The sequence below is a fragment of the Megalobrama amblycephala genome, linkage group LG18 (assembly GCF_018812025.1).
Source record: "Megalobrama amblycephala isolate DHTTF-2021 linkage group LG18, ASM1881202v1, whole genome shotgun sequence".
NCBI classification, from domain to species: Eukaryota; Metazoa; Chordata; class Actinopteri; order Cypriniformes; family Xenocyprididae; genus Megalobrama; species Megalobrama amblycephala.
The window spans coordinates 36,286,755-36,300,461 of record NC_063061.1 but is presented as its reverse complement, the minus strand read 5'-3'; the positions used below and the strand labels follow the sequence as shown (position 1 = coordinate 36,300,461).

General features: G+C 37.9%; 1 protein-coding gene across 1 annotated transcript in view; it reads left to right on the top strand.

Moving 5' to 3' along the window:
- The window catches only part of scamp1 (secretory carrier membrane protein 1), a 31,536-nt gene that overhangs the window by 7,320 nt on the left and 10,509 nt on the right, over positions 1-13,707 (top strand). Inside the window, exons 2-3 of the mRNA XM_048165797.1 lie at positions 6,668-6,745; positions 7,802-7,912. Of these exons, the coding sequence (XP_048021754.1) occupies positions 6,668-6,745; positions 7,802-7,912 (189 nt within the window). The remainder of the gene's footprint in view (positions 1-6,667; positions 6,746-7,801; positions 7,913-13,707) is intronic.

The window sequence follows — 13,707 nt, the reverse complement described above, 5'->3', positions numbered from 1 at the left end:
GTAACTGCTATTAAAGCGGAGGAGAGGATGATCACATGCTTCTCTTTAACTGAGGCGCTAAAGCGATCTGTCACGCCACATTAAACAGCGCCAAAACTGTATTTATTTTTTGAATCTCATAATAAGATGGACGTCATTTGAAATCTGAGACTTTTCTTCATATCAAAAGTAACAAAGCACAAAGATTATTGCGATTTATTGGATGGGAGGCGCTACATATTCTGTAGCACATCTGCTCATTCATCAACTAAAAACAGACTAGACTGATGATTCTTGGGATTTAAGAATCAATATTGGTTTGTAAAAATGAGAATCGATTAAAATCGAGAAATTGATATTTTTACCCAGCCCTCATGGTTCATGGTTATTACTTAGTCATTTTTTAAAAATTTTATACTACAGTTTATATATTGTTTGTTTTGTTTGTTTGTTTTTTTTGTAAATCACATTGTCACATTATTTTCACGTACTTGCGGTTTTGTAGCTTTTACTTGTGCAAATCCGTAAGGTGACATTTCACATGTCTTATAACCCACGCAAGCCTGCTTTCTTTTGTCTGTCCTTTCCAAAACAACATTTGACCTTAAGAGTGAACATCCTCAATACAGTCAGTGCTCAGATGGCCTTTACAACACAAATAAATTCTTGTTTAGACAATCTTCTCCACAGAAACCACAGTTGTGTCAAACCAGCCTAACACCTTGGGTTTGTTCTGCATCTGCTCAGGAAAGTTTGCAGCAGTTATGTTTGCATTAATCTGATTTGCACCATTTTCATCTCGGCTATATTCAACACTAATCTTGTTACTGTCTAAAATAAGCTTTCATTTGTGTGAATACTTGATTGCTTTGCGTGTCGAGCCCCCGCATACATCCTGAAATCATCTGTAGTCCTGAAAGAACGCAGCACTGAAGGAGGTCAAACCCAAACGCACTGCTGGGGTTGAGTTTCCCGCTTTAGAATCGGGTTGGTGATTGTGAGCAGCCGCATATTGAGTGATGCGACATAAACGTTCAGTTTCAATAGTTTATCTTCACAGTTTGGGGTACAGGTTAAAGTGCATCATCAAAAGATTAATGTGTTATACAATCAGGTAAACAAAACAAGTGGCTCAAACTTAACTTTGGCTCCGTCCCAATTTACCTACTTTTGTGATGCACTAAAAGTATGTGCTTCGCTAGTGATGGTGAAAGTGTATACGTTAGACTACACCATGCATACATCATAAAATTGATAAATGACACCACAGACCCCTTTGACGTCAACATGAGCTTAATTGATTACCAAAAAATCTTTTCTGTTAGGTCCATATATTTAAAAGACATTTTTATTCAACATTTTATTGCCTACTATTTATAGTTTTGTGTTATATTTTATTTTAATATTATATACTGCATCTTGAGTATGCAAAGCATTAGTGTGTTGCTTATCTAGATAGTATTCCTGTGTGCGTCTGAATGTTCAGACACACTTAAAACGCTATCTAGGTAGGCAGCTCACTAGGTTTTGAGAGACAGCCACAGAGGGGGAACATGCCAGATTCATGTCAGGTGATCGTGTTTCCCATACATTGACTAGACTGTGGCGGCCCGCCACGTTCTAATTTGTCCCGCCACAGTCTCAAAATGAAACGGAAATTAGGTTTGTCGCGATATTTAAATAAGCGTCTGATAATTGCGCTCTTTTTGGCAAAAGTGGGAGTCATAGAGCAAAATAAGTAGATTAGCACCAATTAAGTTTTCGTGCACTATATTCAAAGCCATCTGAAGCCATTCCATAGCCTCATGCGAGGGATAGAAGAATATATGCATCGTTAACTTTAAGTTCACGGTCAGAAACTCGTCTTCCCTCCGCTCCAGCTGTCAATCATTCACTGTTCATCAGCACTCAAACAGCGCGTCACGTTCGGTAACGACAGTCAGCACGGTAAAACTCTTCAATATGATATATTCCGATTATAATACTTGATATGTAGTCGATAAAGGGCTGTGGATTTGCATAAAATGACTTTATCTTGCTGGAGTTTATTGCTGTTTCTGAACGATGTCACCATCATACTGGATACGGGATGTCTGTTAGATCGCACAACACAAGGACTATGAATTTGCGTCATACGCACAATATCTGGAATTTAAAAAAGTGAGAAGAAACATGATTAATAAAGTTGCAGATATACCGTGAACTTTTCAACGCGCTGCGCAACTGCGCTGTGACTCCATATTGTTTCAAGCGCATCATTCTGCACCCGGGATGCGCATAAGCGGTTTGTGCTGCTGTTTTGAAGCGTTTCATATTATCATGGTTTTGCACACTGAAAGATTATCAATAGCCTATTTTGTTCTGTCGTATCTATCATATCTTGTTGCCCCATTAAAAAGCTGCACAATACATTTAAAATAAGCGTCTTTTAATTACATTTTAATTACATTTATACAATTACATTAATATAAATGCATATAATTATTTACATATAAATCTAATATAAATCGTTTTTTTTTTTCATTTCATAAGAATACAAATAGTAATTTTAAACTTTTTATTAACATTTGGATTGATAAAATTACTGCGCAAAGTTTTTTTTTTTTTTTCTTCAAGAATTAGGCTAGAATACTTGTTGCTGCTGAATTATATAGGCTACTCACCTACTTTACTTATTTATTGGTCAGCTAATAATTATATATTTTTATTCATTTGTTATTTTTCTCTATAATGAAATAGTGTGTTTAGTGCATTCTGGATTGTTTAACAAATCAAAGAGTGACCATTAGTTCCATAAATACAGATGTATAGATACAGGCTCTCACTAATAAATTAATTCAACAAAGGTAACCTCATTTGCTACATTTTAAATGGTTTAAATGTATACCTACATGTTTGACCACTTATGAACTATCATTTAGCCTACTATATGTTGTGTACGTGACTAATGTGCCCAACCATCACCAATAAATCAATTACTTTTAGAGCACAAATTGTTTACAAGAGAACAAATTTCTTCATCGATCTAGTCACTTAATTTTGCTCTCAGAATGCACCAGATGTATGCATTTAAATTTAAAATGTAAAAAATTTTCCTCCGGGGGGGCATGCCCCCGGACCCCCCTAGAGTGACCGGTGTCCACCCACCACAGTCTTACAAAATCCTGTGGGAAACACTGAAGAGTGTGACATCACTGTCTCACAGTGTGTGTGTGTATGATAGATTACTGAAGAGACAGATACAGTGTTATCCTGCTACTACAAATGTGTATTTGTGTGCATGACTATCCCATTAAACATTTATCATTAAACAGACTGAAATATTCATGGCTCTGGAGTCCTGACAGTTCACCAGCCGTATGAAACGGATCCGCCTCAGGACCTGAGCGCTGCATACTGGGGCTGCTATGGAAACAAGGGGCTGTTTTAGTGTGTGTGTGTGTGGTATTGTAGTTAACGCTCTTTGGACCTTGTGCTTTAAATGAATCTCTGGTTTAGTTAGTGGGGAAATAGTGAACTCTTTATAGAGAAACACAGGAGTTTAATAAGGTCTCTTCTCTGCTGTGTTTGGAATTAAAGGGTTAGTTCACCCAAATATGAAATTTCTGTCATTAAATACTCACCCTCTTGTCGTCCCAAACCCGTAAGACCTTCGTTTATCTTTGGAACACAAATTAAGATATTTTTGATGAAATCCAAGTGTTTCTGAACCACACATAGGCAGCATGTGCTTTTGGATGAACTGCCAAACCACATAGAGAAAGCTACGGTTTTGAAAATACCCATGTTCTACGTCATCTACGTCAGAAGGCCAACTGAGTATTGGCCAATGCTGTACACGCGAGCAGCACGATGCATGTGATGCTGACGCAGGAGCTGGCCATTCATGAGTGCATCAGGGAGCTTGCATTTTACTTTGGCTTTTAAATTCACGATCGCACTTACTCTGTGTATAGAGAGCGGCAGTGCTGAGCATGCATTTTACAAGATAAGACATCAGACGCTTAGGCGAATTCTCCGGCATGGTCTTGTCAGTCATCTCGCCTTACTCTCATTACGCTGCATTCACACGGGGCACCGGCGTTAACGCTTCTCATTTACTTTCAATGGGTGATGTCATGCATTGCCGAACTGAATTGTGGGTGCCGACTAGGGCTGCACGATATATCGCAGGATATGAAAAATAACATTGAACTTGAATGCAATTATCGCTTAAACACAATTCTTAGTGCGATTATGAAATCGCAAAGGCTGCGATTACTTTTTTTATGCGCAGCTTGTCAATGAAGTATGGCTCCAAATGCTAATCCATCTGAAAGCTGAGTCGCTTATAATGTACATTTGAAAAAGCAACACGCGTCAAACTTCTTTTCAGACACGAGAAGCATTTATTAACATCTTGTGCAACAAAAGACAACATTTAATAACATGTTTTTACTCCAAACTCACTTCATAAAGACAGTTGAGCGTCCTTCTGTGAGATGATGTGGCTTCTTACACGGAATAAGGCAGTCGTGTGTTTATTAGTCATGTTTAATCAAAGTGTTTCAATCTTCTGTTTATTCAGCTACAGCGATATGATGCGTGTTATCTTCTGCTGCAGGGCAAATTTTGAGTTTCTGCGCTAGATCGCCCTCTGGCTTTCAGATGGAGAAGCATTTACTACTGATCACAGAGCCGTAAAGCTCTGACAAGCCGCGCATTAAATAATCCCAGCCTTTGCCATATCGCGTGCGATTTTATCGCGATAAATCGTGCAGCCCTAGTGCTGACGCATCACTGCCGTCGCGTTGCAAGCGGCAGTAGTTGAAGATTTCTCAACTTTTCAAGCACCAACGCAGGCGTCAGCCAATCAGATCGCTTTATGCAAACACCCTAGAGCAGTCGCTAGCCAATTTCCTTCGAGCAACACTGAAAAGTAATGCGATTGGCTGTTATCATTATAACAGTCACGTCAACACAAGCTTCAGACACGCCCTCTGTCAAGCGTTAACGCCGAAGCCCCGTGTGAATGCAGCGTTATGTGATCCGTGAACTGTGATTCCTGCTGCACTGTGTGCGCGACTCTGCAGCTCATGCTGGATGAGCAGAGCAGATGTTTAGAATAGTTTACAATTGAAGCGACCGTAATGCAATTGAATTAAATGTTTATTTCTATAAAAAAAAAGCAAAACGACAGTGGAGGCGGTGCCGCGGTGGACACGGTAATGTAATGTGATTGTAGCGGTGGCATATTCTATACTAATTTTACCTTCACACTCATGATGGCAATATTGCGAGACAGCTTTTCACTCAACGAGAAATCTCATCACATTTTAATATTGCGACAAGACCCCCTAGTTGTCAGATATTTAAAAATAATTGGTATCGTATCGGTCATAGAGAAGCAATATTGGTTGATCTCTCGTAATCTTTGCTCTGAACCAGGGTTGGTCTCTCCCACTCATCTATTTATAGCTTTTTGCTCTGTGTAAATTACTGGAATCAGGCAGGAGAAAATTACAGGTTCCGTCTGATATTCCTGATGTTCTGGGCTGTGGAAACGGAGGACAGAATGTGTAGTATTTCCTCTGTGAAGCGTGACATAATGAGTTTCTCAGCTCATGTGTTTGCTTTCTCTCTGTTGTTCTGTGCTTTAATCTGATGCAGACTCAGCACTGGGTGTCAGGATTAGTTTGGCTCGCTCTGGAGTTCTCCGAGGTTCTCCAACATCTGTGTGATATTAGTCAAGATAATCGTGCCCTTATCAGCATCACGTGATGGCAAAGTTTGAGTTTGTGTAGTGCCAGTTATTTAGATCTAAGTTTTATGGTTGTTTTACAGCAGCAGTTAAGCTGTTTGTTGTAGAACCTTGTTGCAAAGTTGAATAGTGTTTATGTAGGTGGTCATATGTTGTGAAGTCATAATCATAATGGTTTCTGAAAGAGTTGGCCTTGCTTTGAAGTTCTTTTACCCTGCAGCTGATGTGTGTAAATAAGATGAGCCAAACAACCGTACAGCTACCATGGAATTTTATCTACTGTAACACACTGTTCAGTTTTGTAAAGCCAAACCAAATATCAGAAAGTGCTTTATTTGCTAAATGCGATCTCACACACAAAGAATTTGTTTTGGTTTACAGGAGCTCTGAGCACTTGCATAAATATGCAGGAAGATGCATAACAAGTAGTCTCACAAAGCCTCGTCTGAGCCTCAGACGGCAAACCCATGGACCGCCCACAGTCTGTGCACTAAACATCTGATGCATTTTGCATGCAGAACAGGAGAGTGCTTTCTCAATCTAGTAAGCGCTGATCTGATTGGCCGAATTTACTCAGGTTTATTTTATCAGTCCGTTTGGAAACAAAGTCATGTTTACAAAGTACCAGGCTGATGAGCGGTCCTGAGGAAGAAACTATCATCAGAGCTGGTCAGGTTTCTGTTTAGAAAAAGGAAGATGCATATAGTCAGACAATCAGATTTAAAGGTTACTAGTAAATCAACAAGAATTAACAAAAACCTTTACAAGTGTGTGCATATCAGTTTAAAATAATGTTACTTGAAGTAATCCGATTACATAACTCAAGTTACTTGTAATGCGTTACCCCCAACACTGGTGCATATTGATTAAAAAATAATATCCTAGTAAAAATTTCTTCTTTTTGTACAGACAAATACTTAAAGGCTGTTTCCTCTTTGTTTTCTTCAGGATCCATCGGTGACACAAGTAACGCGGACTGCCCCACCTGGCTTGGAGGAGTATAACCCTTTCACAGACTCGAAGCCGGTGAGATGCCCAGTACACAGACAAACTGACACTTATGAGATGCTGTAAATTTTGTCTTCAGATTATTGTGTGCAAGTTTCCTAAGGACAGTAATAATTAGAACAGGTCGAAAATCCCATCTGCCAATGCACTCTGGCTCGCCATCTGCATCTGTGTTTAGAAGTGTTTGTTTTGTACATACTGCACAGTATATACTACTTCTTTTTTTCTTTTTTTTTTGAAAATAGTGTGTGAAAGTCTGCATAATGCAGCGATAAAGATTTCAAACCGTATAATGCTTATTGTAGCCAATCACAGACATATCTGATGAGCATGTGAACACAATGACCAATCAGAGGTGTTTACGAATCCGCTCAACAGCGCTCAAAGCGTCACGTTTAAAATTTCAGTACTGACTTTGTATCGCTGTCAGTACTTTTGACAAAACTAGTACAGATAATGTGGCTGATGTTCATTTCTTTCATCATGCTGGTAATGGAAGGTCAGTTCAAACACATTGCATTGTGGGATATAGTATTCCATGCGGTGTGCTCGGTTTTATAAGTGTTGTAGGTCATCCAAATGTGTGTATATGGTGTGCTTTGTACATATTGCGTATTTCAAAATTAGTATGATATTAGTATATAGTAGTGTATTTTTTCTGAACATAGCCAGAAACAAAAAGAGAGAGATGCAGACAAGGAAACAAACAAGCATACATACAGTACCAACAATAAACATCATTCACAGTGTGGTATAACTAGTGAAGCTGTACCAGTGTAGGGCTCGCTGCCCAGAACAGCCCACACTCACACAAACCCGTCAGTCGACTGAAGGTATTTATATTACATTTTCTTTCTCTTTCCTTAATTGTGCACAGAAATTGCTTCATTTCTGAATGATCCAGAACATTCAAAACGCCGGCAAACACATTCAGTCAGTCCGGATTTATGAATGAAAGGAAATGTTAAGTTGAAAGGATGTTAAGTTGTTATTGTGTGTGTTGTGATTGAGTTGAAATTGTGTGGTGTTTTGTAAGACGTTTTGTGTCTCACATTTTATTTTGTGGCATTGTAGGTCCCGCCAGGCTCCGCCCCTAAATCAGTCCCGCCCACAGCCAACACACAGCCGGCCATCATGAAACCCACTGAAGAACCGCCAGCTTACACTCAACCTCAGCAGACACAGGTACATGCAACTCATTTTATTTTCTATTTCATTAACTTAACACACTCAAAATGGAAGTGTAGCAGCTAAGAGGGTGTAAAAGTAGAAATGTGAAGTTTAAATCATTCGTTTGAGATGGCACTAATGTCCTCGGGGGATGAACAGTGCTTTATAGAAAGTTGCATCATGTCCCTTCCTGATATTGCTATTTTAAGGCTGTATGATTTGGGGGAAAATCTAATTGTGATTTTAAATGTATTTTTTTCCTGGTTTGCACTGCTTGTTTTGCTCATTATAAGCAACTCAAATGCAGAGATTGTTGCATATATTGAAAATCAGGCCACTGTGGAAGACTGAGCAGCTTGCGTGTAAAAGAACACGCTTCACTTTGAAACATGCAGTGCATGTGTTTAATTAAATCACAATCTTTGTGATTTCATGATCTCACTAAGCCATTTTGCAGCTTATTTCCATTGATCATGCAGCCCTAGTTGTAGGGCTGGGTAAAAATATAGATTTCCCATCCAAATAAATCGCAATAATCTTTGCGCTTTGTTACTTTTGAAATGAAACAATGTCTCAGATTTCAAATTATGCCAGTTTTATTACGAAATTCAAAAAATAAAGTTTTGCCGCTGTTTAATGTGGCGTGAAAGATCGCTGTAGCACCTCAGTTCAAAAGAAGTGGCACTTGAACTGATTATCTTCTGCTTTACTAGTTACAACACAAAATAAACATGAATGAACATCAGAAGGTATGTTAAAAGATAGAGTACAACTTACCGAAATCAGTATCGTCTCATGTCATCGTTCAAAGACATCAATAAAACAGCTTGTAAACAATGTCACGTAATGTCACATTTACATGAAAATGGAAACAGACCATCTTCAGACTAAAACTTATGGAATTCAAGTCGATTCGTCATACCATTCTTTAATAACGGGGGAATTCATTTTACGCTTTGCAAAAATAGATGTAAGGCTGTATCTCCGCAATGCTTTATCATATTCAGACTAAACTTGGTCCATGTCATCATAAGCATGACCTGAGGTTACATGCTGCGTTTCGGCGCAGCACTACTGGTCTGGAGATATGAAAAATGGCTATTTTTGCTTCTGAACTTCTGAACGATTTGGCCAAAAATCACAAAACTGGTCTCTTTAGATTCGGTGCAGCATGCCGAGTCAAACAATTCCCAATTTTCCGATATCAGCCATTTTGAATTTGGTTGTGAAATGCTATATTTTACGAACACATTGGTGTATCATTATTATGGCATATCATGTTGGCATGACTTATCGTGCCTTCTATGTGCTTGGCCCCTTAATGGCTGCTTGCAGCTATATTTTTATACTGTAATTGACTGCATAAAGTTGAGTATTCCTTCAGCATTGTCTTAGAGCAGTGGTTCTCAACCTTTATTCCCAGTGGGCCACACTGTGCAAAATCAACAAATACTACAAGAAATTCTTCTTTGTTTCACAGTGTGTTTTTGTTTCACAGTGTGTTGAAATGGCTGGCAGTGTGACTTCTTCATATCAAAATGAAACTCTTGTTCAGTAAACTCACGTTACACAATCCCCTGATGTACAGTGTGTCACAGAAAATGAGAACAATGTATTCCACCAAATAAAAACTAATTTACTGACATTAGCATTACAGTAATCAGATAATAATGCTCAATGAACATACACAAAATAAATACAAGCACTTTACTATTTAACTCTGGATGTAAATTCTCTTCAGCAGCATCTTAACAGTCACCAAACAATGACAGAATGTTTTATTGGCCACAGACGAACCTAATAAGCAAATGTTACTCAACTTTTTTTTACAAACAAAGTTGAGTGCATTGTAATTACAATCTCTGACGATATCAAGCATTCTGTCACGTCGGAATCCCTCGCGCAGCAGCCGTGGGTGAGTCAATGCGGTTATTTTATCAATTTAAAATACAAGTACATCAAACAAACACATCGAATTCACATGTCTTTTGACATTGTAGGTTTTGCATATGCCAAGTACTTTACTACAGAGCAAACAAAGGCTGCCCATCTCGCTCATTGACAACAAACTGATTCTTCCATTCTTCTTACTTTCGCTGCTGATGCTACGACTCTTCTTGTTTGCAATGTGTTCCTTCATTGGTATGTTCCTCATTTCGTTTTTCTACTCTAATAGCAAATTTGTCCATTTTGATCCCTAAATTTGCAAAAATAATGGCTACTATTGGAATTCTGCCAAATCAAGCGCTTGCAAGTGTTTGTTCATCAGTATATACACTGCGTTCCAAATTATTATGCAATTGACATATCAGTAAGATTTCAGTACAATAAACATTCAGATTTGAGTTTTTCTAAGAAAATGTTTGTTTGTTTATTTATCCATGTCTTTTTAGATAACTGGTATCAATCTCAGACAAAATAATTTGCCAGATCTATGGAAACCCTACTTAGAGGCTTTTCCACATTATTAAGCAAGTCACAGTTCTCATGCAATATGGAGAGGAAGAAAGATCTTTCTGAAGATGAAAAGCATGAAATGGTGCAATGTTGTGCAAAAGGCATGAAAACAATTAATATTGTGTGAAACTGAATGGAGATTATCAAATTATCATAAGATTTGTGAGTGATTCAGAGCACAGCAGAACTCGGTCAGATAAAGGCTTATTAATGAAAGTTCTGTCAAAAAAAAAAAATTGTATTAAAAGGGCAGCTATAAAAAAAAGCCAGCGTTGAGCAGCAAACAGGTATTTGAAGCTGCTGGTGTCTCTGGAGTCTTGAGAACCTCACCATGCAGGCTGGCAGTTGTGCGTAAAGATGCATTTTAGACACCACTAACCAAACCTAACAAAGAGAAACATTTACAGTGGGTGTAGAAATACATTTTCAAACAGTTTTATTGCTGTGGTGTTTTTTTGCAGCATGGGATAGTGCATAGTGCATTGTACAAAAGTGCATTGTACTATGCGCTATCCTCCTTTTTATACCATAGCTGAAAATGGCCAGTTATGAACTCCACATATCTTGCAAAAGTCATTTAAATACTCTCCATCTCACTTCCCAATAATCCAGCCCAAATCATCACCCGCCAGCTCCTTGCTGACGTCACAGTCTTGTTGGAACATGGTGGCCATTCACCAACCATCCAGAAATCCATCCATTTAGACCATCCATTGTAGTACGGCATTACTCAGTGAATAAATCTATTTAAAAATGAGTCTTCATGTATTTCTAAACCCACTGTAAATGTTTCTCTTTGTGAGGTTTGGTTTGGAGTGGCTAAAATGCATCTTTACACACAACTGCCAGCCTGAATGGAGAGCTTATTGAGACTCCAGAGACACCAGCAGCTTCAAATACCTGTTTGCTGCTCAACACTGGCTTTTTTTTATAGCTGCCCTTTTAATGCAGTTAATTTTTTATTAGTCAATTTTATTAGTCAATAAGACTTTATCTGACTGAGTTCTGCTGTGCTCTAAATCACTCACAAATCTTATGATAATTCGATAATCTCCATTCAGTTTCACACAATATTAGTTGTTTTCATGCCTTTTGCACAACATTGCACCATTTCATGCTTTTCATCTTCAGAAAGATCTTTTTCCTCCCATATTGCATGAGAACTGTGACTTGCTTAATAATGTGGAAAAGCCTCTAAGTAGGGTTTCCATAGATCTGGCAAATTATTTTGTCTGAGATTGATACCAGTTATCTAAAAAGACATGGATAAATAAACAAACAAACATTTTCTTAGAAAAACAAAAATCTGTATGTTTATTGTACAGAAATCTTACTGATTTGTCTCTTGCATAATAATTTGGAATGCAGTGTATTAGGTCTGCGCATGTCTGAAAATAATATATGATCACCAAAATGATTTTATATGACAAAAAAACATTATAGTTCAAACAAATATTAATTTACTCCATTTTAATTTAATTTAAAAACAAAAATAAATTGTAAAACTGGAATTTATTTTTTAAATGTGGTCGGCATATTGTGGGCCGCATTTGAGTTTGGGTCCATATGAAGCAGAACCCCTGATGCAAACATCGCTGTCAGAGGGTATTCACCATTGAAAATCCTTCATGATTTTTACAAATTTTGACTCAAATGCTCAGTAGGACAACAGAAGCTTCCAGCAGGCAAGAGCTCGGAGCCGGTCTGCTCACGAGTGCAGTCATGCTGTATAATTCAGCACGCCTGAGGGAGAGGGAATGCCACGCTCCAGACATATGGACGCACAGACACAGTTTGGGTGTGCATCAGATGACTCACTTGCTCCTGCTCTGTGTGGTGACGTCACATGCTTCGAGTTAGGAAACATCAAGGTGATCCAGAAGGCGAATCAGAACCTGCTGTTATTGGGCTCAGTGTCTGTCACTGTAGTTTTTAGTGTGCAGTACGCAGCAAAGACGAGTTCAGCCTCAGGGTGACAACAGAAGGCTTGTTAAAGAACTTGTTGCCCACTGGCTTGATTAAGCCATGCGTGTCACGTGATGCTGCCTTCAGGGAGAGCTGGGGATTTCTGAGCCCTTAAAATGACCCAGAAACAAGGACAGTATGCATCAACAGATTGGCTTAGAGTGATTCTTAAAATTATAATCTGGGACGCTGCTGTAATGAGTGCAGAGTGTGTTGCCGCTACAAGGCCCATGTGTGGTTGGGTCTCTGTTTTTGGTTAAAACATACCTGACTGTCTCAGTCATTTCAGCACAAACTTTACATGCCGAATGTTTTGGGATTTTAAAAACGGTCTGTTAATAAAAAAGAACAATTTCCAAAGTCTACAGTGTGTACTTGGTAAACAGTATAAAGTGCAAACAAAAACTCTCACACCCCATGTAATATTTAGCCTACACCACAACCACCTCCGTTTACGGAAGTAGAAGTTTTGACATTTTCAGTCAGGCTTCATATTCATATTTATAACCAGCCAGAAGTCACGTAGATCTCACCAGCGGTGTCGTTACCTGTCCTAATTCGACTCTACAGTAACCCTTAAGGTGAGTGGCTGATCATAACATTTCGATTTCATCGCTTTGATTGGCTGCTTCTGATGCTGGGTGGTTTTATATTGTGACTCACTGGTGGTTTTATTTGGTAATCTGATGTACTGTTTCTGATGATGATAATAGTGATTGTGATCTTGTATTGTGTTACTGTATTGACAAGATATGCATTAAATACCTGTATTAATATTACATTAATTTGTTTATTTTATATTAATATTTAATACTTTGTAAAGATTAAAATAAACTAAACTAAACTAAAACAATGGCATGAAGCTTTTAAGTATCTCACAATTAAGCAAACATTGCATTTAAGTAATTATTAATAGCATATAAAGTAAGTAATAAAGAGCTTTTTCCCGAAACTTTCATCGTCTGCATGCTTGAGTACAATATTGTTAGTAAGATTCTTTTTTTTTTTTTTTTTTTTTTTTATCAAAAGTGACAGTAAAGACAATTATAAAGTTACAAAAGATTTCTATTTCAAATAATTGCTGTTTTTTTTTTTCATTTTCTATTCACAGAATCCTTTAAATGATCAGTTTCCACACAAATATTGTGCAGCGCAACTGTTTTCAACACTGATAATAATCAGAAATGTTTCTTGAGCATCAAATCAGCATATTAGAATGATTTCTGAAGGATCATGTGACACTGAAGACTGGAGTAATGATGCTGAAAATTCAGCTTTGATCACAGGAATAAATTACATTTTAACCTATATTTAAATGAAACAATTATTTTAAATTGTAATTATGTCATAATATTACTGTTCGTACTGTATTTTTATCATATAAATGT